Raw genomic sequence first — 22791 nt, 5'->3', positions numbered from 1 at the left:
TGGAAGACCTGGAGGCTCAAAGGAGACCTCTACACATAATGCTGCCCGTTCTGGGGGAGGGCAATGCAGTCAATATGTAGCCACTTCTCTTATCCTTCTAAGGCATTGTTTTGATCTTGGAGGCTTACAGTGCTTCTTTGGCCTCACCCTTGTGCTCTAGGATTCTCTCAGTGGTATCCTGTTCTTGAATAGATGCTACTTGTCCTTTTTGTGAGGAGGAACAAAATAAGAAACAATTTCTGTCACCGTCTTGGTAATGTCACACTAGTCATCCTATTCTTAATAAAGAAGCCTTCCCATGATTATGCATAGCAGTTTAGTTCCTTACGGTCTCTACCTCTCCTGTCTGACAAGGCCTGGGGCACTACTGTTGCAAAATCATAAGGCATGTGAAAGTGATATTTCTCAGTGAAAGAGTTAGCCAGACAAAAGAGGACTTTTGGCTCAACTCCACAGCAATAGGTGCAAACAGCAGGCAGCTTGTGTACTAGTTTTTTGTTGTTGTTTTTGTTTTCCTGGCTTTTTTTTTTTACAGCCAGCAATGGTCCTATGGTAGAGACCACTGCTACCTAGCAGTAGGTAACTGGTGGAAAGTGTTAAGTGGAAGGTCATTCGGGAGAGCTGAATAGGGTGACTGGCTGCCTCGGGACAGTGCACATAGAGTCTGGATTTTACAAGCAGAGAAAGATGCTATCTTTCATGGAGAGAAAATATGATCATTATTCTTGTAGAATAAAGAATAATAGAGAAATTTAGGGGTGCAATTTGTTGAAAGGTAAGGGCCATCTCTTGCCATTCTTGTCTGGTTCATCTTAGAGCACTGCATCTGTGCTCACCCTCACAAACTGGGGTGAAATAATCAGGTGTCATTACTTTGGGGCTGCCATTGTAGAGAACCAGGGTGTGATCCTGGGTCAGACTATAGTGGACCTAGTAATTGATATTTTGCCTAGGGGCTCCCAATGTTTTCTTTGGCTTCATCTTAGGCCTCATGGCCCTTTCCCTACTTGATGTAGCATCTTCGTGCTGGTACAAACCTCTGAGGAGGTTCCTTGGGTTTTAATCACAGATACCTTAGATTGGGCCTAAACACACAACTAGAATGACTGTGTTTTTAGAATTCCTGGCTCCTAGAAGTTCTTGGGATCTGTCAATGGCCTAGAAGAAGAGGCAGGTAATCATGTAGATTTAACCTGCATTGTATTAGATTGCTACGGTGTGTGTGTGTGTGTGTGTGTGTGTGTACAAATATGTTTTGCAGGACCCTTGCCTATATAAAAAATTTGAATAGTCAAAGTTAGCATACTAGCCTAATTCTGGAAGGCCTGTGAGAGCAATCACTTACAAGGCTGACATTATGGAATTTAAGACAATCATGAGAACAGAATCAGCCCCACAGAGATGAGTCTCTTCTAGCATCTAGTCAGTTCTATGAGCTAGGGAAGGGAAAGTGTCTCATTTGGGAGCAATGGACACAGGGTGACATGCCAAGGCCCCATTGGGAGATTGGTAGAGCCCTGCCCACTCACTTGGGCCCTAAAGGCATGTTGGGGTGCAGACCATAATCTTTGAAGTTTTGGGTTCTAGAAGCTCACAGAAGGGCCAGGGACACAAAGGAGTTTCATGCCTCCTGAAGGGGCATGGTCAACAGCCACTTGTATTTGGTGCAGGTTCTTCCAGGAGGTAAAAGAGGCAGATTGTTCAAGATGTCTTGCGGTTTGCCACCTCCTTGTTACTATGGTAAAATGGTCTGTTGGGAGCAGAGATTGACATGATTGGCTGAAAGAGGAGCTTTCCTTGCTTAGATTTGTAGATTTTTCTGTCTAAGTCTTGATTGTCAGGACTGACAGCTTCTGTGGGAATGCAAGAAGGACAAGTGAGGGAGAGGTCTGCCAATCTCTTCAGATGATGTATCACAGTATTTTAGTGGTGTTGAAAATAAAGTAATTTTAATCATCATAGTTTCTGTTTTAAAAAAAGCTGTGGCTCTGAAAACCATCTGTCAGTTCATTCTCAAAGTGGAGAGAGAGCAGAAATGTAGCAAAATGAGTGGAAAAGTTAACAATAAAAAGGAGAAAATAAATGGAAGGAAAGAAAGAATAAGATTTTCTAAAGCATGCAGGAAATAGATCAGAATCCAGATGATAATAGAGCTTAAATTTAACAGAAAAATGCAGATGCCTGCATGGTGTCCGTTAAGCATGGGACTTGGTTTCAGCTTAGTTGTGATCTCAGGGTCATGAGATTGAGCCCCAGGTTGGGCTCCACACTGAGCGTGGAGTCTGCTTGAGTTCCTTTCTTCCTCTCCTTCTGCTCCCCCACCCTAGAATAGATAAATCTTAAAAAAAAAAAAAAGAAGAGAAAAGAAAAGAAAAAATGTTTGAAATAATTTGGATAAAGGCATTTTTCCTTTCATGAATTTCAACTTCTTGGATCAAGTAATAACTCCAGACCATCCCCATGCCATACATCACTGTGTTTGTACTCATAGGGGGCTCTTATATTTTGTTTCCTTCTCTCCTGCTCTATCTTAACAAGAGATCTCCTGCTAACTTGCAAAACTAATGGATTTTTTCCATGTCCTTTGCTTTTATATAAGAACAAAGATGGATTTCCTTTCTTGATTCCTATGGTGCTGCTATCACAGACTACCATTTAACAGAAGATGCTTGCTTACGGCTCTCATTGCTGGTTAAGTGTACAGTTTATTGCCACACATATTACATACTTTCTGTGTCTGAGACTTCTGCCTCTAGAGTGACCAGCATTTTCTATTTCCTCTTTAGCTCTAGTTCTTGGATTAAGAATAATGCACATTGTTTGCCCATGTTCATGGACTTTCTATAAGTTTCTTTGCTGCTCTGAGAATGTTTTGTCATATACCAGGCTTGTAATTTTAAAGGATGAGCACATTATGAATTAATATGTTGGTTTTTAAAATTTTAGTTCAGCATTGTCTTGCTCTGTGAAAAAAGAACAAACCTAGGCCATAGTTTATTCTACCTGAGCTATCTTTTAAGCACAATAAATTGTCTTTTTTTTAAAAAAAAGTTTTTTTTAATTTTTATTTTATTTATGGTAAGCACACAGTGAGAGAGAGAGAGAGAGAGAGGGAGAGGCAGAGACATAGGCAGAGGGAGAAGCAGGCTCCATGCACCAGGAGCCCGATGTGGGATTCGATCCCGGGTCTCCAGGATGGCGCCCTGGGCCAAAGGCAGGCGCCAAACTGCTGCGCCACCCAGGGATCCCTAAAATAAGTTTTTATTTAAATTTCAGGTAGTTAACATACAATGTAATATTAGTCTCAGGTGTATAGTATAGTGATTCAGCACTTCCATACAACACCCGGTACTCATCTGAATCATTTCCTTTTCAAAAACCTTTAAAACTGGCCATGGTGCTTATTTTGCTGTATTATTCCAAAGATTATAAGGTCTAGAGGGGAGGCAAGTTACTTTTGGATCAGCTGAACCAATAACTGCCTTTAGGAATTTCTTTCTTCGTTCTTTAACAAAAAGTACCAATTATACTAGTAACTGCCTTCTTTATCAATAGAGCGTTGGTTGCATGTTGATATTCTTGGTTTATTCTTCAGTTTTAAAATGATATAAGACCAGAATCCCTATTTCTAACTTAACTAATTTGCTAAACAGTTCTTGAAATATATTGCTAGAATAAACTTATATTTTGTTTGTGCCTGAAACAAAATAGAATGATTCTTCACCAGCATCTAGTGAAGAAAAATGATTCTTCATCAGCTTGGGCTTCTATGCCAAAATACCATAACTGGGTGCCTTGTCCACAACACAAATTGATTTGTCATTGTTCTGGAGGCTGGGAGTTCAAGATCATGGTGCCATCACGGTCGGGTTCTGGTAAGAGCTCTCTTCTGACTTGCAGATTGCCAATTCTTCTTGTCTCTTGGTGTGGTAGAAAGAGAGGGAGCTAGCTCTCTGGCCTCTTTAATGGCCTTAATCCCATTTATGAGAACTCCACTGTCATGACCTAATCAGCATCCAAAGGCCTCACCTCCAAACACATTACATGGGGATTAAATCAAAACCTACGAATTTTGGGAGGGGGAGTGGAGAACACACATAGTCAATCCATAACAATCAGTATATATTAAGGAATTTTTCTTCCTTGAAATTAGCTTTATTATTCATTTGGTAATGAAATGTGTTTTCCACTTTTTAGTTACAGAGCTTATCAGGAATACATTTTATTTCATTTCACAAACTTAAAGTATTTATGACCTCATTGTTTTGGCTGAGTCTCATATGGTGTTGTGTTAAGGAGTTGTTTTTTAAAGAAGTTAATAGTCTCAAATGGGACTGAGAAAACTATTCCCCGAAACCCTTAAACTCTGAAACAAGGCACCCAAAATGTCTCTAGGATAGAGATAGGGAGTTCAATCAACCTTGAAGAGTAAAAGCTATTTTATTTGATGAAACCTGTTATCATACTTGCTCACATCCTTTAGTTGTGTGCTAATTCCATCAGGAAGAATTGTTTTCTATAACAAAGCCATTTCCAGGTAATTACTCCCATTCAAGATAATTGCTACCACTTGGTGAGTATGCATAGGGTCCTGCAAGTTTCTCATGTGATATTTCATTTAATTCTCACAAAATCTCTGAGCTTATTGTTATTATTTCTGTTTAACATATGAGGTGTCTATTTAGGCAAACTAAGTGATTCTAAGAAGTTTCCACATTTAATGAGTGGCAAGGTGAAATGTTTGACCCTAATGCTTATGTGTGTTGTAGTTTTGAAACATGTTATTTTGGTTGTGTACCCAGAAAGTAATTTGGAAGCCCTATATACTCCTTGACACCTTACATTGTCACCTAGTTTTTATTATATGTTTCAATAGTTGCAAAAGATGTCATTTCTGGCACATGATAAATCTTGTTATAAAAGGTTATATTTAAAAATATGTATATTTCTTTTGATATATATTAAAAGAACTATAACCTGTGTGATATAAATAGCAGAGATCTGATATGTCTCACATATATATTTTTTAAAAAGTCATCTTTGGAGTTTTAATTTTACATTGCTGTTTTCTTCTCCACCCCATTCCACCCTCCGGGAACTCATATTTTTATTCTACTATTCCATGGATTTTTATGCAATTATATATATGTTTTAAAATCTTTCATTGATGGTTTTATACATTTCAGCAAAAAATACATATTTAAACTGAAATTGATTTAATTTTTGTGCATGACAAATTCTTTAAGCCATATAAGATTTCATTTGGAGTGGGTTATCACTATAATTATTAGTACATAATTTAACAAATAACATGAATATGATATTTTGACAAAATAATGATTAATACAAGAGGTACATATTTTTATTGAGAATGCATCATTTAATAAAATATATGAGGCTTTCCCCCTAATTATAGAATTGCTTATAGGTGAATATTATTTACTGCTAGAATGAGAGAGAGTTCAGCACCAATTTTGATCCTTTTCTTGGTTTTTATGTATGTGACCTTAGACCTGTTTTACACATAAATAAATAGTTGGGAATGAAGCACTCTTGAACCCCTTCCAACTATATGTCAAATACCTCATGTGATCTATCACAGCAACTACTTTTAATAAATAACAATTAAAATAAATTTTTAAAAATCTTGTTGAAAGCAAAGAATTAGAAACTTCTTGACTCATGAAAGGTATTTGTTGCCTTATCATTAGGTTCTTATACACTTTTAATTCCTGGGTATTATACAAAAATCCTCCATAAAAAAAATCCTTTATCAAGAGATATCAAATAACTATTCCTTCTTCCTTGAACTCTTTTTACTTATGAGCAGCTTGCTTAAACTGATACACTCAGGAAGTGTTGGGAACAAGGCAAAATTATTACTTTCAAAACACCTTTGTCAGCATCATTTTTTTTATGAACTGCTTTTATTGTGTGCTTTATAAATATTTTTATCAAAATCTTGGTGCTACATATTTAGCTTGTCAATATATAGATAACAAGTATGCTGTACCATGGTTAGCTGAGCTGGTTCTCCTTGTCTAAACAATAAGCAAACATATTTATATTAGTATCCATGACCACCATTTCATTTCCTAATTCTTTTGGATTATGGGTCTGTGCTTTTTATGGAAGAGGAGAAGCAACATTTGAGTTTAAATTGTTTTGATGATTCTGCCTCAAATTATCTTTGAAGCTTCTTGGTGAAACTTTTGATTTCATGTATGTTTACTACTTCAAGAAATAATGTACTGAAACTCTAAAATTATTAAGTAAACACTGACACATAGCCTCTACAATGGCTCTGTGTCTAGGTATCCCCCACCCTCTGCTTTATTCTTCCCCAGCTGTACCACTGATTGTGTTTCTACCCATTTTTCTTTGATTCAGAGAAATCTGACATCAACAGTCTCCATATCCTGCAGATTGGGAAGGTGAATTCTAGAGGGATATTCCTGACAGCACCATTCCCCTAAGCAAAAAACTTTGGAATTCATAGGATTTGTTTATGGAAACTCCTCTATAGTTTAGTGTTTTTACTAGTTTTTTTTTTTTTTTTTTAGATTTTATTTATTCATTCATAGAGATTCAGGGAGAGAGAGGCAGAGACACAAGCAGGCTCCATGCAGAGAGCCTGACGTGGGACTAGATCCAGGGTCTCCAGATCACGCCCTGGGCTGCAGGCGGCACTAAACCGCTGCGCCACAGGGGCTGCCCTACTAGTTTGTATTTTTAATTTGGTTACTCTACAAATGTCTGTTGAATCATCCTGTGTACAAAGATTGGGGAAACAGCAGTAAACAAGTGAACAAGACACAGTGCCTGCCTTCAGGTAAGTTATACTATAGTGGGGAGTCAGATATGAAAGAACTAATTGTAACATTAATAACTCAGTACAGTTATGAGAACTTCTATGAATAAAAGACAATGAACATGCTATGAGAGCATGCAAAAGGAAGTTGATGTCTCATAAGAACTCAGGAAAACTTTCTTGACTAAATGACATTTGGTCTAAGGGCTGAATAAGATGGTAGCTATAAACCATCTTAAGTGGGGGCTGTTGAAGCACAGGCACAGAGCTCTAAGACTGATGAAACATATTTAAAAAATTAAAAAGAAAGCCAATGAATCAAGAAAGAAAGAGACATGGAAATGATCCAAGATGGGGCTGGAAAGGACGCAGTGGCCAGGCAGAAGCTTCCTTGTAGATTTTCATAATACTAGCTTTTATCTCAATGGCCATTGTAGAGATTTAAAGAAAGAGAGGAATAGTCAAATGTGCATTGAAAAAACATCACTCTGGGCAGGAAAGCAAGCCAGGACCCCAGTTGGGATGTTTCTGCAATGGTTCAAGAGAGAGGTGCCTTTCACTACAGTGGTTGCAATGGGTGTAGACAGCGTGAACACACCTAAGGGTTAGGAGGGTAAGGGATACGATGTGCACAAGGGAAATATTCCACATGATCAAAGGAAATCTTAATATTAGTGACTGGAGCAGTGTATTGTGAACAAACCCCAATGCTTACTGGAAGAATTAGAGATGAATTTTTTCTTTTTGTCTTCCATCATCCTCTATCAGCTCTTCTTATTTTACATTAGAAAGCTGGCTGAAAAAAAAAAAAAGAAAGAAAGCTGGCTGAGCAAAGGGATTAGATTTCCACTAAAATAATAATTCCCACTAATTAATAGATCTATTAATTAAAAAATCATTTTGACAACTCTCGCCTAAGCTGAGTGCTTTACTGGGATAGGCCCTGGGGCATGAAGGAGACTGGGTCTTGGTCTGTACCATTGGTATTCTTATCATCCAACCAGGGAGACCTGACCACAGCATCATGGTTCATGAAATACCATGGCCATTGAGGGGTTAATTATGAACAACATCCTGTGGGAGGCTTTGAGGGAGTGAGGGTGGTACTGCACGGTTAAGAGAGCAGGCTGTGGGGATTCCTGGGTGGCTCAGTGGTTGGGCATCGGCCTTTGGCCAAGGGCATGATCCTGGAGTCCCGGGATCGAGTTCCACATTGGGCTATCTACATGGAGCCTGCTTCTCTCTCTGCCTATGTCTCTACCTCTCTTTGTGTCTCTCATGAATAAATAAATAAAATCTTAAAAGAGAGAGAGAGAGAGAGAGCAGGATGTGGAGTCTGGATTTGAATTTGGAAATACCCAGTTACTAACTTCCTCCTCTATGTTGCCTAAACTATCTCATCTAAAACATGGGAGTAATAACAGTAGATTATTTGTAGGTAGTTCCAACAATCATATGGCACGATACATGAAAATCATCAATTGGCAGAGAATTTAGCAGTGGCTTAAGGAATACAATAGATTCAGCTGTTCTATTGTTCTAGGAGAGGGGCTGCTTAGCCCTCTGAGTCAGGAAAAGTTATATAAACAATGCTTTATATTATCTTTAAAGGGTATATATAGCTGACCTTTAATACGTTTGTGCTTAAGGAATAAATATGTTTTATGACAATAAAATAATTTATCAAACATTTATTACATGTTAGGTATTGCTGTGAGTATTATAAAGATATTTTCTGGGGGGCTTGGGTGGCTCAGTCTGTTAAGTGTGTGCCTTCAGCTCAGGTCATGATCCTGGAGTTCTGTGATGGACCCTGGCACTGGGTCCTCTGCTCCATGGGGAGTCTGCTTCTCCCCGTGCCCCTCACCTGGCTCGTGCTCTCTCTCTCTCACTCACTCTCTCTTATATAAATAAATAAAATCTTAAAAAATATATAATTTCTTTTTTTTAATAAAAAAATATATTTTCTAACTTCACTTTTGTCTGACCCTAAGAAGGAAATCCTATTACTATGCCTCTTTCACAGATAGAGTCCTGAGGTCCCACAATATCAATTACTTGCCCAAGATTACATAGTAAATTGCTAACCTGAGATTTAAACCCAGTTCATACCAAATCAGAGCTTTGACCTTAACTTTTACAAGTTTACAAGCTTCTTTACCTAAAAGTGCTGCTGAATTCAAACAAGCTTTTGCTTATTATGTATTTGCTCAATCAATAGATATTAAGAATACATTGCTATAGAGTCCATAAAATACTTCTAGCATTTTATCAGAACATTTTTATTTTAAAAATACTTATAGGAAATAAATACATAAAGGAACAAGCAATATATTATTGTTTATTCCAATTCTCATAGGTGATTATTGTATACATTTTGCTGTAAATACCTTCAGACATTCCCCCCAATGCACTGATGTATAATATGCATGTATATAAACCTATGTTTTTATGATAAAAAATGAACGAGATCACCCTGCACATGTTTTTACCTACTTTTTCATTAAGGATTATGGGGATCCCTGGGTGGCTCAGAGGTTTGGCGCCTGCGTTTGGCCCAGGGCGCGATCCTGGAGTCCTGGGATCGAGTCCCGCGTCAGGCTCCTAGCATGGAGCCTGCTTCTCCCTCTGCCTGTATCTCTGCCTCTCTCTCTCTATGTCTATCGTGAATAAATAAGTAAAATCTTTAAAAAAAAAAAAAGAAAAAAAAGATATGTTATAAAGCTCTTTGCACATTTAGTACGGTAGTGTAGCATAGTTGATAGCAGATAGTAAAGCCTCAGCAAATGTTGGTGGTCACTGATTGTTATCATCATTATCTTGAAGAATTGCCCTCCTGGGCTGTAATAATTTGACATTCCAACACAGCAAATTCTTTTCAGCGCATCTCCAGCAAATGTGGCTTCTATTACTTGATTCCTGTGTGTGTGCTAATCTTGAAGATTAAAGAATGGAATCATGTTGTTTTATTTCACACTTATTTTATCCTAATGAGGTGAAACATTAGTCATTTGTATTTTTATTTTTTTGAATTTTTCCTCACTTGTTTTCTTATTAGTTTATTATTTACTTATTAGTATATAAGAACTCTTTATCTTATGTTTTAAATAAGTTTTTATTTTAATTCCAGGTAGTTAACATACAGTGTTATATTAGTTTGATGTGTATGATATAGTGATTTAACACTTCCATATATGACTCAGTGCTCATCATGAAGTGAACTTCTTAATCCCCATCACCTATGTCACCCTTCTCCACACTCACTTCCCCTCTAGTGACCACCAGTTTGTTTTCTATAGTTAAGAGTCTTGGTTTGTCTCCTTGTCTGTTTTTCCTCCTTTGCTTGTTTGCTTTGTTTCTTGAATTCCACATATGAGTAAAATCATATGGTATTTGTCTTTCTCTGACTGACATTTCACTTAATGTAATACACTCTAGTTCCATCCATGTTGTTGCAAATGACAAGATGTTATTCTTTTGGGGGACTGAGTAATAGTCTGTTGTATATATACGTGCCACATCTTCCTTACCCATTCATCAGTCAATGGACACCCGGGCTGTTTCACAGATAAAGTGCTGCTATAAACATCAGGGTGCATGTATCCCTTCAAATTAGTATTTTTTGTGTTCTTTGGGTAAATACATAGAAGTGTGATTGCTGGATTGTAGGGTAGTTCTATTTTTAGCTTTTTCAGGAAATTCCATACTGTTTTCCCCACTGGCTGCACCAATTTGCAGCAACAGTACAAGAGGGTTCCCCTTTCTCCCCATCCTTGCCAACACCTGTTGTTTTTTGTGTTGTTGATTTTAGACATTCTGACAGGTGTGAGGTGAAATCTTATTGATCTTTGATTTGCATTTTCCTGATGATCTGTGATGTTGAGCAACTCTTCATGCCATCTGTATGTCTTCTTTGGAAAAACATCTATTCATGTCTTCTGCCCATTTTTTAAATTAATTCTTATGTATTAAGTATATATTGCAGATATTTTCACCAGCTTGTGATTTGATTTTTACTTAGGCTTCAGTCTTTTCTCCTAAATAAATAAAAATAAGCAGTTAAATTTATCAATCATTTTTTACTGTGGCTTTTCTCTTTGGCATTTTACAAATAAATATTATATTCATATCTATATAATATAGATACGAAGTTTTTGATATTAAAAAGGAGGATCCATTCTTTGAGATTTGGGAACCATTGGTATAAGGAATAAAGTCACACAGAGCATGGTTCTGTATTTCTGGTGTCACTGGCAGAGACTGAAAGTCTCTCTGCTTTGGGAAGAATTTCAGTGGCTGGTGAATGTTTAACAAGTTTTTTGCTTGTCGAATTTTGAAAATATGAATTTTTTTCTTTTTGTTTTTGTCTGCTTTTCTTGAAACCACAGAACATCCTGTCTTTCCACTTGTAATGCACTACAAAGTAGAATACATCAAAGGGGCTCATCTTCACACTAAAGATGGGACTTCTGGGGCACTGGGATTAGTTACATTTTTGAAATTGCTTAGTTAATACAATCAGAATAATAGCAATAGATCAAATATTTCCAGAATACTGTGTTGTTCATTATGAAGAAGAAAATAGTTTGTTTATATTTAGCACAATATTAAGTATGTAAATAATGAGCATGTCTTGCTGTAGCCTTGAAAGAATACTGACCAATGTGCAGATGAAATTCTTGGTTATTTTATGAACTTAGTTTTAAATATTGGCTAATTGAGTTCTGTGTTAAAAGCCCTTTTAATTAATTGCTTTTATTGTGAAATTCATCAATCAAAAGAGATGTATGCTTTATGAATACTTTAATCCCACATTTAACTTAGAACCTTTTTTTTTTTTCTCTTCTAGCTTTTGTTTCTACTAATTTGACATCATACATGGCTACTGATGGCAATGCTCTTGTAAGTACCATTCGAGACACTGTGCACTTAAATATTAATTATCAGTTTGATGAATGAGTAAAAAATAAACAAGTTGATCTTAAGTTGGGCTAGCTATTTATTGTCCTCTGTTTCCTTAGCCACCATGGAATTAAATGATCCTTTTGTAAGGTTTTGGGGTTTCTTATGATCACGAAACATTTAAGACTACTAGCTATTTGCTTTATTTTTTAAAATTTTTATTTATTTATTTATATTTTTTATTTATTTATTTTTTTTGCTATTTGCTTTTAAAGGTAAAAAACATAACCATGATTTTAACAGATGGTATATAAGTAACGATGGTACTTAAGTATCTCTGTGTTTTAGGTCAACTATGGTATTAGCACAACCTCTCGTGCAACCTCTATTGGGAAACATTCTGCCAATAATTATGCTGACATTGTAGACTTTTTTTTAAATTTTTATTTATTTATGATAGTCACAGAGAGAGAGAGAGAGAGAGGCAGAGACACAGGCAGAGGGAGAAGCAGGCTCCATGCACCGGGAGCCCAACATGGGATTCGATCCTGGGTCTCCAGGATCGCGCCCTGGGCCAAAGGCAGGCACCAAACTGCTGCGCCACCCAGGGATCCCCATTGTAGACTTTTTAAAAATAATTTTACAGCTATAAATTTGCCTATTTAGGAAAGTCAATTGAGCCAAGTATACTTATGATGCAGGAAAAAATAAAAAGTTGATATAAATAGCATATTTCTAATAGAAGGGGATGTGAGGTAGTGTGGGATTGTATGGTGTGCGTCTTTTGGCAAATCTAATGACCTCATGTTGGGTGCATAGGATAGTTTCTGGAGTAGAGCCAAAAGCAGAATCAAAAGTGGGGAAGTAGAGACTTCCTGAAAATAGAGGACATGGCCAGTGGTTTTCTGATGCAAATTGGGAAATGGATGTCAAGGCAGGTTGAAGGAACATTGATGGAGAAATTGAACTAGATAGCTCCTGGAAGGGACACCTTACTAAAAAGCAGAGCAGCTGATTAATTCTCTGGTTTGTTAACAATTTCATATCCCAGAAATAGAGAAAACAATGAGAGCACTTTGAGTCTGATGTTAATTCTAAATGAGGAGGAAAAACTTGTTAATAATGAAAATGGTAGAAACTTTGGGAGACAGGACTGCAGGAAACTATAAATGAAAACACAAATTATAGTCAGTTATGTACCCTGGGAAATTTGCCATCTAAAAATTGCAGAAAAGGACAATGTGATCCCTTGGATGCAAATGGGTAGGTGTTGTTTGATCATAGAAATGTGAATAATCACGATGAAGATAAAGAAGAGGAAGAACTAAGAACATAAGTGCAGCTGTAATTGGAGCCTTGGCTGGGAATAGATATGAAGGCATATGCACAGGGTGTTAAAGGAGGTTCCTGTGGTCAAGGGCAAAAGAAGGTGGGTATACAGATTTGTAAAATAGGAAGACTATAGTGCCCAATGTTTATAAAAAATTTTTTTTAAAAAATGCATATGATTATAAGGACATGTGCTTGTGTTATATGGAGCAAAGAAATGGAAAAGGAGAGCTGGAATGGTTGGATCCTTGAGAAGAGTAATGGAGGGGTTAATTTTTACAATGTTTCCCTATTCTACTGAAAGAATGTGGTGTTCCAACTGGAAGGAGTTCATCATACATGTTTAAGAAGAAATGGAAACTATGATAATAAGAGAGCACCTAAGTACTTTAATGAACTCATTCATTCATTCATCCACTCACTCACTCATGCGTGCATTCATTCATTCAAACATTCATTTAATGTTCACTGATTCCTCTCCTTGACTCTATCACGTATCAGCCCTTGTACTAGGTGGGACCTGGAGATGGAAGTATGATTTAAAAAAAGTTGAAATATCCACATCTTAAGGCAAACAAAATTCTGGCTATTAGAACAGACTGCAGATGTGATAACCAAAGGGCCAACATACCACCCATGTAATTCCTAATCAAGAGCCAGTACTGCTGTAATATGTAACCTGTTTCCCCTTGGACCTGGGTGCAGGTAGATTCTGTCCTTATTGGTGGGAACTCTGGCTGTTTATGGATCTTTCTCATTTCCCGAGACAGCCTCCACACCAAGACTCAATCAGCTCTACTCTCCTTGTATGCCTATTTACCTGTTATTTTTATCTCCTAGTCATCAGTGTCTAGGTGGTATAGCTAAATATTTCTCTTAAGCATTTCTTCCAGCTGCTTTTCAGCGGTTACCCTACTTTATATTTCCATTCAGAAAATTAGTTCAATTTTCTGCTGTCATTTGTTCTCTAAATAAAATGTAGCACAGGAGACCTATTTTTATGCTAGGTAGTTTCAGAATGCTTGACACATTTGACCTAATCACATCCCGAATTACACTTCATTTCCACTAACCTAACATTCATTGAACTTTATGTGCTGAGCACTCAGCTTGGTAATATGACGAGGAGCTTACATCTGAAGGGGGAAAGCAATACTTTTAAGGTACTTTTGTTGATCCTGACCTGATAGTTATTGAGGTTGGTATGATAAATGGTTCCAGTAAAACTGTTCAAGAAACTAGATTTTAAGCATTTGAAATTTTATTATGCGTGTGGTAGAAGAGCATTTTTTCCTGTTAAGCTGAGTTGTTTGTTATCTGATAGTAGTCTTTTCTCTCTGAAGGAAACAGCAGACTTTTCAGAGCCAAAGCTTCACATAGGACTGAACGTATTAACTCACCAAGTTCTATTGGTTGTACCTTCTTAATATTTCGCCTTCACAGACATGCCCTTCTGTCTGCCCACTGGGCTTCTTGCCTCTGCATCTGCCCCTCCAGTCCACTTGCCATGAGACAGCCAGAGTGAACTTTCTTAAATGCAGATCTGATTGTGCCACTCGCCTGCTGACATCTGTTCAGTGGCTTCCTATTGGCTTTTGGATAAACCTTATAGTTTCAAACATAACTTATTAGGCCCCACACGATGTGACTTCACTACTCCAAATGTAGTTATGCCCTAACACTATGTGGTTGGTGCCTTTAGGCTCACACCTGCATTTCTGTATTAGATCCTCTCATGCTCAGGTCTTCATCTTTCAGGCTTTTGTTTTTATCAATTTGTAGGGTACCTGCCCTGATTCCCCAGTTGTAGGTAATAGCACTTCCATGTGGACCTCATTATCCTTGTTCAACTTCCTCTTTTCTGTGTTTGACTGGAAGCTGTGTGAGAGCTTGCTTGCCACTGAATTGGCACCAAGTAATTGTACAAAAACTGGTGGTTAAATAAACAAAAGTCATAATTTACCAACTGTAGCCTGAAAGAAAGAATTAGCATAATCATCTTTAAGATCCAGGTCATAGCTTGCTGGGAAATCTTCGACGTAATGATTAGCTATGGTGTAATCCCTAAACATTTCTAAGAATCTACATGTGTAGTCCTTGATATTTAGAAGCTTTTCCACACATCATGCTATGGTGATAACAAAGTATTATATGCTAAGTCAGTATCACTAGTTTTCTTCTACGATTAGTTTCTCACTAAACTAAAGAAATAGATGAATAAAAGCATAAACAAATAACAACCACATTTCCGAATCTTAAAGGCTTAATTAAGAAAGTTCTCTATTCTCAGATTGTAGTAACCACATTTTTGCTAAGAATGGAGAATGGCCTTAAAGACGAGAGGCTCAGAAGAAATGGGACACACTGTCATGTGTAATTCTTTTACCTAAAGCTTCTGAGAATTCTTACTTTCAGGGATGGCTCTCATGAGAAAGCAGTGGTCAGCTTTTTTTTTTTTTTTTTAATTTTTTAAATTTTTATTTATTTATGATAGCCACAGAGAGAGAGAGAGAGAGGGGCGCAGAGACACAGGCAGAGGGAGAAGCAGGCTCCATGCACCGGGAGCCCGACGTGGGATTCGATCCCGGGTCTCCAGGATCGCGCCCTGGGCCAAAGGCAGGCGCCAAACCGCTGCGCCACCCAGGGATCCCCCAGTGGTCAGCTTTGATGAAAACTTTATGATAGTGATTTCTTGAGAATTATTTTAAATAAAATCAATGTAATAAATATTAATAATAGATATATTAATATAACTTATTATTAAATAAAATGTTAAGGGAAAACATTTTCTGGAAACAAAAACCTCTGCCTATAAATCATGGTAACTGGGCTCAGCTTCCAGGCTCAATGAGGACAAGCTTATTGAGTAGGAAGCGACATTCATTTCTGGAGCTGTGGCTGGGTTATCTGCTGTTTCCTGGACTGCCATCTGTGGGATGGCTGGTCTGACAGCAAACTGGTCTGTGTTGTGTATACTTCACAGGAAGGCTCAGTATTTAGTCCTTACAGATCATGTATTGTCTGGTTGTTGTGTACCGTGTGCAGTGAACTGCCTGGACATGATTCTGGCCCCCATGGGAAAGCTGCCTGCTCCTCCTTCCAACTCCATGCCTATGGTGTGTGTCTCAGGGATGTGGGGATAATTCAGGAGTGAAGTGAGGAATTTGTTTTTCACATTTTTTGATCAACAAGGGAGCTCACCTTTTGGCAGCTTGTTTTTTTAGGCCACATGCACATCACGCTATATTAAGATGGCTTTGCCAGTGCTGTGGTGCACAAGCCTGAGGTGCAGATCAAACCTGGACAGCTGTTCAACATATTTGCTATTCCAAGTAGGACTTCAGCAGAGCAGTGCCTGACAGCTGCTTGGGGAGAGGATCATTGGGTAGGGTCTTGTGAGCTACCACTGGAAAATTTCTATCCCTGCTGCTAGACCTCCTCCTTCACCCCACGCATTCTTGTGTCTTTGATTTTAGTTTCTCAGTATGTGGACGATATGGTTAAAACAGGATGCTGGAGAGAGCTGTGAGAGTTTTTGAGGAAATGGTATTCTAAATAAAAGTAGAGATTTGGTCAATAAAAGAAAATAGCAAGGGTCAACACTCCAGGTGAGTTCAAATTGAGTGTCAATCAATACCAGAAGCTTTTCTCTATGCATGTACTTCTCTGAGGGTGAGAAAGGTATTGGAGCAATCTCAGGTTGCTTAACACTGCTGTTGTTATTTAGTTGAGGCATTTCTCAGCTCTGAGTAATCAGGCAGTAGATGGCTTTCTGGATATTTGTTAAATCTCCACTTGTGCCAGGACTACTAGTAAGGCATCATATGAAATAAAAATTTATATAAGACACAGTTAATCTTTTGATAAATATTTATTAAGTGCTCCCCATGTGACACACATTGGGCTAGGTGCTAGCTTTTGAAGTCAGGACATGTTCTAGAACATTAATTCTACCTGGAAGTCTTGGTCAGTCGTTGAATCTAAAGAGGGTTGTAGTCATTCAGCTACAGAGCTGATAAAAGATTTGAAAACTTTAAGAAGCAACATGAGCAGGGGTAGTGACTGAGTAAATGTGTGAACTAAGGGAAAGGGCCTGTCTGAGATTACTCACAGGTTCTAGTTTGGACCACTGGGTGGGTAGGGTTACCACCACATGTGTACCACACCGATGTATAAACAGTTAAATTATACTGTCTACTTCAGAGCATCAGCAAAATGTTGTCAATATAGAAGACAGGATAAGCAATGTAATATAGAGTTCAAAAATAGCCTTAGTAGCTGACTGGCCTGGGGCCCAATCTTGGCTCTGCTACTTGTTAAGTGTGATCTAAGGAAATGTTACTTAACTACACCAAGATGAAGTTTCTCCTTTGTGGAGAGGAAGATAAGAATAGTACCTATCATCAAGATTTTGGGGAGATAAGATGAATCAATTATTATAACGACTACAAGTATACATTACTGCATGAATATAAGATTCTTATAGAAACTAACTGCCTTCTAAAGTCAGAGGAGGCTTCATGTTGGAAGTGGCATTTGACTTGGATCAGAGAGGATGAGTAAGGTTAAACCAGATGAAAAATGGGACAAGGAATAAAATATTCAAAAGTATGGATTTATCAAAATACTTGCCATTTCTGCATAATACAATAAAGTTTAAGGTCCAGAGAAGGAAATGAATAGATGTCTTGCTGGTATATAGAGGCTACTATAGAAAGAGAGTTGCTTGTCATTGGAACTATGATTTCAAGATAGATTCTTATTAATGAATGACTGGCTTCCATCCAGTAATGATCCTGAGTTTGCACTTTAATATTCCACTCTGCTGCAAACATAGAGCAATGCTAGACAAAAACAAAACAAACAAACAAACAAAAAAAAAAACAACATGGAAAACCAAAAACCACAGATAGGTTCACCAATACAGTAATCATCTCTGTGGACCAGAAATGAAAAGCAGCAAGCAAGTCTGAAGCTCTGGGCCTAATGGGCAGCTAGTCTGGATACAGGATGTAGTTTGCTTCCTGGCTCAGGTTAAGGGGGTAAAAAAAAAAATGCTTCACTAAATATGAGGAGAGCTATATTCATTTCTTGATGATGGGTAAATGGGGGCTTTCCTACTTGTGAAAGGGGCTAAAGATGAAAACAGTTGTTGAACCACTGCCTGGGGTTATGCAATTAGCCCCCTTCAGGTTAGGGAGGGAGGAGGTGGGACACAGTTTCAAAATCAGGAGATGAACCTAGTCACCAGCAAGATCAGTGACTGGTTATGCATGGTTCTTTATGGTCACCTTAGGACATGATTGTAGGTCTGTTTTTGCATCCCATAGAGGCAGTCTCCAAACTGAAAGAGGAAACCATGGACACAGTGGAGAGAAGGGTGGTGGGGGAGAGAGAAAAGATGAATGCATAAGACTTCTCCACTCATATTCTTCAAACTTAAATTCCAAAACAGATTTTTAAAATGCCAAGAAAGAATATACAATGAAAATTAATTTTTAAAAGACTGACAGAAAAATTTAAGTACAAAACTCAAAATATCCTCTAAATTTTTTTTAAAGGATTATCAGGCACAAATTTAAAAATGTGAAAAATAAGTGGGTTTTGAAAATATCCAGAAGTATTAGAGGAGAAAATATATTTTTTGAAATAGAAAGTTCAGCAAATGGCATGAACTCAGCTTTGGATACTTCCAAAAAGAATATTGGTAAACTGAAAAACTTTTACAGGACATATATGGCACCAAGAGAGAAATAGATTCAATATTAAGAAAAAGGAACAAATATGTATTTGATAGTAGTTGCAAAATAAGAGAATAAAGAAAAATTAGAAAAGCATTATTTGACTATCTCTGCTAACTTTTCATGCTTAAGAAAGGATAACAATTCTCTAATTAAAAGTTCATTCTGGGAATGAGAAGTATAAATAAAAATAACTCCATAGCTAGATACACAATAATAAAACTACACAATATCAAGGATAATAGTATATCTTAAAAGAGTGAAAAGATAGATTACATATAAAGAATGACAGACTGATAGCAATTTAATTAATACAATAAATGGTAGAAGATAGATGATCAGAATCTTCAAAGTGCCAGATGAGAATAATTTTATACTCAGCTAAACTATCACTCAGTTTTGAAGACAAAATAAAGACATTACTACTTACACAAAGATTAAGAATTTGCTACCTACAAACATCCATTAAAGGAGATACCCTAGCATAAAGAGAAATGAGTCCAACAGACATTTGATAAAGGAAATAAATGTGGTCACAGAAATTGATAACATGTCATTAAATTTAATTGTACATTGATGGTAATAATGATAATAATAACATTTTAACAGAAAAATAAAAATCCAGACTATAGTACCAAGAGAGAAGACACTGAAGCAGGAGTTAAAAATGTGCTGAATTACATGTTGTATTCATGATGAATTTAAAAATACTAAATTGAGCCTCAGGGGAATACCATGTAAGGAAATGAAAGAAATGGAAAAAATAAAATAAATGTAAATGAAAACTCAACATGAAATTACAGTAAATGTTAGTTGATTAAACACTTATCAAGAGGCACATGCAATCATATTTTAAAAAGTAAAAATCTGATTATAGGATGCATGTGAAGGAAACAGCAAAAGTCGGAACACCTGGGTGGCTCAGTGGTTGAGTGTCTGCCTTTGGCTCAGGGTGTGATCCTGGAGTCCCGGGATCAAGTCCCACATTGGGCTCCCTACATGGAGCCTGCTTCTCCGTCTGCCTGTGTCTCTGCCTCTCTCTCTCTCATGAATAAATAAATAAAATCTTTAAAAAAAAAAGCAAAAGTAAACAAAAAACCCTACACATAGAAATGCCACACAGAAAGACTTAAAATAAAGAAATAGAAATACTAACAAAGTTCTAGCTCCAGCAACAAAACTCATAAAAGAGATAGGAACTTTGAAGTTTACATAGAATGCTTACAAAATTTGAACTATGTAGTGGGTCACAAATAAATGCTATTATATTTCAAGAAATTGATATCATAAAGATCATGTTTTCTGGACAAGAAGCAACAAAGTTAGAACTCAAGGAGAAAAAATTAGTGAAAAGTTCTCCTATGTTAGGAAACTGATAAGTACATTCTAGAGTATCTTACTGGATGGAAAGAAATGAGTTAGAATTGAAAAACAGGGAGACATACGTAGAATTTATTTATTTATTTATTTTTTAATTTTTATTTTTTAAAGATTTATTTATTTATGATAGACATAGAGAGAAAGAGAGGCAGAGACACAGGAGGAGGGAGAAGCAGGCTCCATGCTGGGAGCCTGACATGGGACTCGATCCCGGGACTCCAAGATCGGGCCCTGGGCCAAAGGCAGGTGCTAAACTGCTGAGCCACCCAGGGATCCCCATATGTAGAATTTAGATGTAAATGTATAGTTCTAAATGTATTATTAAAAACAATAAATGAGATAAATATTATCTGCAGGAGTTAGAAAAAGAATAACAGAGTAAATATAAAGAGTTTTGAAGAAACAGGGATAATAAAGAGCAGAAATTAATGGAATAGTTAAAAAAAGAAACAAGTAGTAAGATTTCTGAAATTCTGAAACAAGTCACCAAAATACACTTTCGGTTGCAGAGAAGTGAACATTTTATACACTGTGAGAGGTGTAAGTAGGCCCTTGAAAGCAATTTGAGACTATCCAAAAAGTTAAATAAACATCAAATATATTCATATTCTAAGTCATTGAGTACATATTTCTTCTTTTCTTTCTTACTTTTTGATAATGTTTTTAATTTTTAAAAAAATTCATTTATTTATTTGAGAGAGAAAGAGAGAGAGAGCGAGCAGGGGCAGGGGCAGTGGGGGAGGGAGAGAGAGAAACCCAAGCTGACCCCTGGTTGAGCACGGAGCCTGATCTCATGACCCTGAGATTATGACCTGAGCTGAAGTTAGAAGAGTCAGATGCTTAACCCATTGAGCCACCCAGGTGCCCCTTGATATTATTTTTAAAGTAAGAAAATATAAATACAGTTGTGTTTTCCTACCGAAGCCTTCCTTTTACTATCTCCCTCTCACTTGCCCCAGGTTACATTATGGTGTTTATCATTCCATGAAATTTTAGTATTTATAAGCAATATTTAACAATACAATAAATAATAACATTAATATAGACATTTGATTTTCAATATAGGATTTTTGAGATTTTTTTTCCTTACAGCTCTAGTTCTAATAGAGCACAGCAGTGAATGAAAATGACACTATTGGGATCCCTGGGTGGCGCAGCGGTTTGGCGCCTGCCTTTGGCCCAGGGCGCGATTCTGGAGACCCGGGATCGAATCCCACGTTGGGCTCCCGGTGCATGGAGCCTGCTTCTCCCTCTGCCTGTGTCTCTGCCTCATTCTCTCTCTCTCTGTGTGACTATCACAAATAAATAAAAATTAAAAAAAAATTAAAAAAAAAAAAGAAAATGACACTATTTATCCACTCACATACTCAAACACATTCAGCTTCCTACAGTTGGGCACTATCACCACAGTGCTGCAATTAACAACTGTGTGACTTCCGTTGCACATGTGTTTTTTGGGGCTACAGTCTATATCTGTAAGTGGATCTTTCTCTTTTACTCTGGCAGCATTTGATGGCTTGGACTCACCTTTCTTTTGAATCTCTCCCTCACTTCTACAACAACCCCTCTCCTAATTTTATCTTTTCATTGGTTATTCCACTCGGTCTCCTTGATTGTCTGCTCTGTTGCTCCTGTGTATCAAATTGGGCCTCCTTCAGATTCTGACTTCAGTTCTTTTTTTTTTTTTTTTTTCTGACTTTAGTTCTTTGTCATTCTACACACAGGGTGATCTTATCCCATATCAAGCTTTTTACTCTCTGTAGATGGATGATTCCCAATTTTATATCCTGATTCCAGATTTTCTACAAATCCCAGACCCTTAAGTACAATATATACAGAGCATTTCCACTTGGATGCCTCAGATGAACATCAAATTTGATATTTACTACTGAACGTGTTTATTTAAAACTATGCTGTCTGCATTGCTGTCATTTATTCAATTGTCTAAGCTAGAAACTCCAGGATTTTCCCTGACATCCCACTCTCCCTCACTTTCTATATTCTTCCTTTTCCTCCTCCTCCTACTCCTTCCCTTCTGGTCCCTCCACCCTTCTCTGGCTCCACTCACTGACTTCTTCTCTCCCCTCTCTCCTCTCCCATCTCTCCTTCTCCTTCCTAGTCATCCCTCTTTCAGTCCTTACCCTCAGACTCTGGTCCTTGCTTCCCTGTCCTACTCTTTTATATAATATCAACAACAAACACACAAATCTCCTAAGATGTCTATTATCTATCTCCACTTTTCACTACTAGAGATTCTCTTTTCATATGAATTATCAAGTAATATTTAAGGTGCTTAGTCTTCTGAAAAAAAATAAGTGAGTTTTTCAAGTATTTCCTCTGGTAAAATTTTAATAATTGAAAGCTTTAAAATTTCCTTTATAAAGTTGAGTTTAATTTTCCAGAAAGGAGAAAAGATCTTTGTGGGGGGAAAGCCATCTGTGGAAAAATATTCCTAACAGCTCTGTCAGCTGGAACTGACTTGTCTATAAAATATTTAGGAATTTTGTGGCTTGGTTAAGCATTGGTAGCTTGAAATTGACAATGAAGTGAGGCTTCACGCCATGAAAACTGGTTAATGTTATAAATCAGGGCCCATTGAGTAACATATCACTGTATAATTTGGCTAAA

General features: G+C 37.2%; 1 protein-coding gene across 1 annotated transcript in view; it reads left to right on the top strand.

Moving 5' to 3' along the window:
• IPCEF1 (interaction protein for cytohesin exchange factors 1) overlaps positions 1-22791 on the top strand; it is a 106969-nt gene that overhangs the window by 6100 nt on the left and 78078 nt on the right. Inside the window, exon 2 of the mRNA XM_072828492.1 lies at positions 11661-11713. Within this exon, the coding sequence (XP_072684593.1) occupies positions 11661-11713 (53 nt within the window). The remainder of the gene's footprint in view (positions 1-11660; positions 11714-22791) is intronic.

Source organism: Canis lupus, chromosome 1, assembly GCF_048164855.1.
Source record: "Canis lupus baileyi chromosome 1, mCanLup2.hap1, whole genome shotgun sequence".
Taxonomy (NCBI): domain Eukaryota; kingdom Metazoa; phylum Chordata; class Mammalia; order Carnivora; family Canidae; genus Canis; species Canis lupus.
This window is presented reverse-complemented; position numbering and strand designations above follow the sequence as displayed.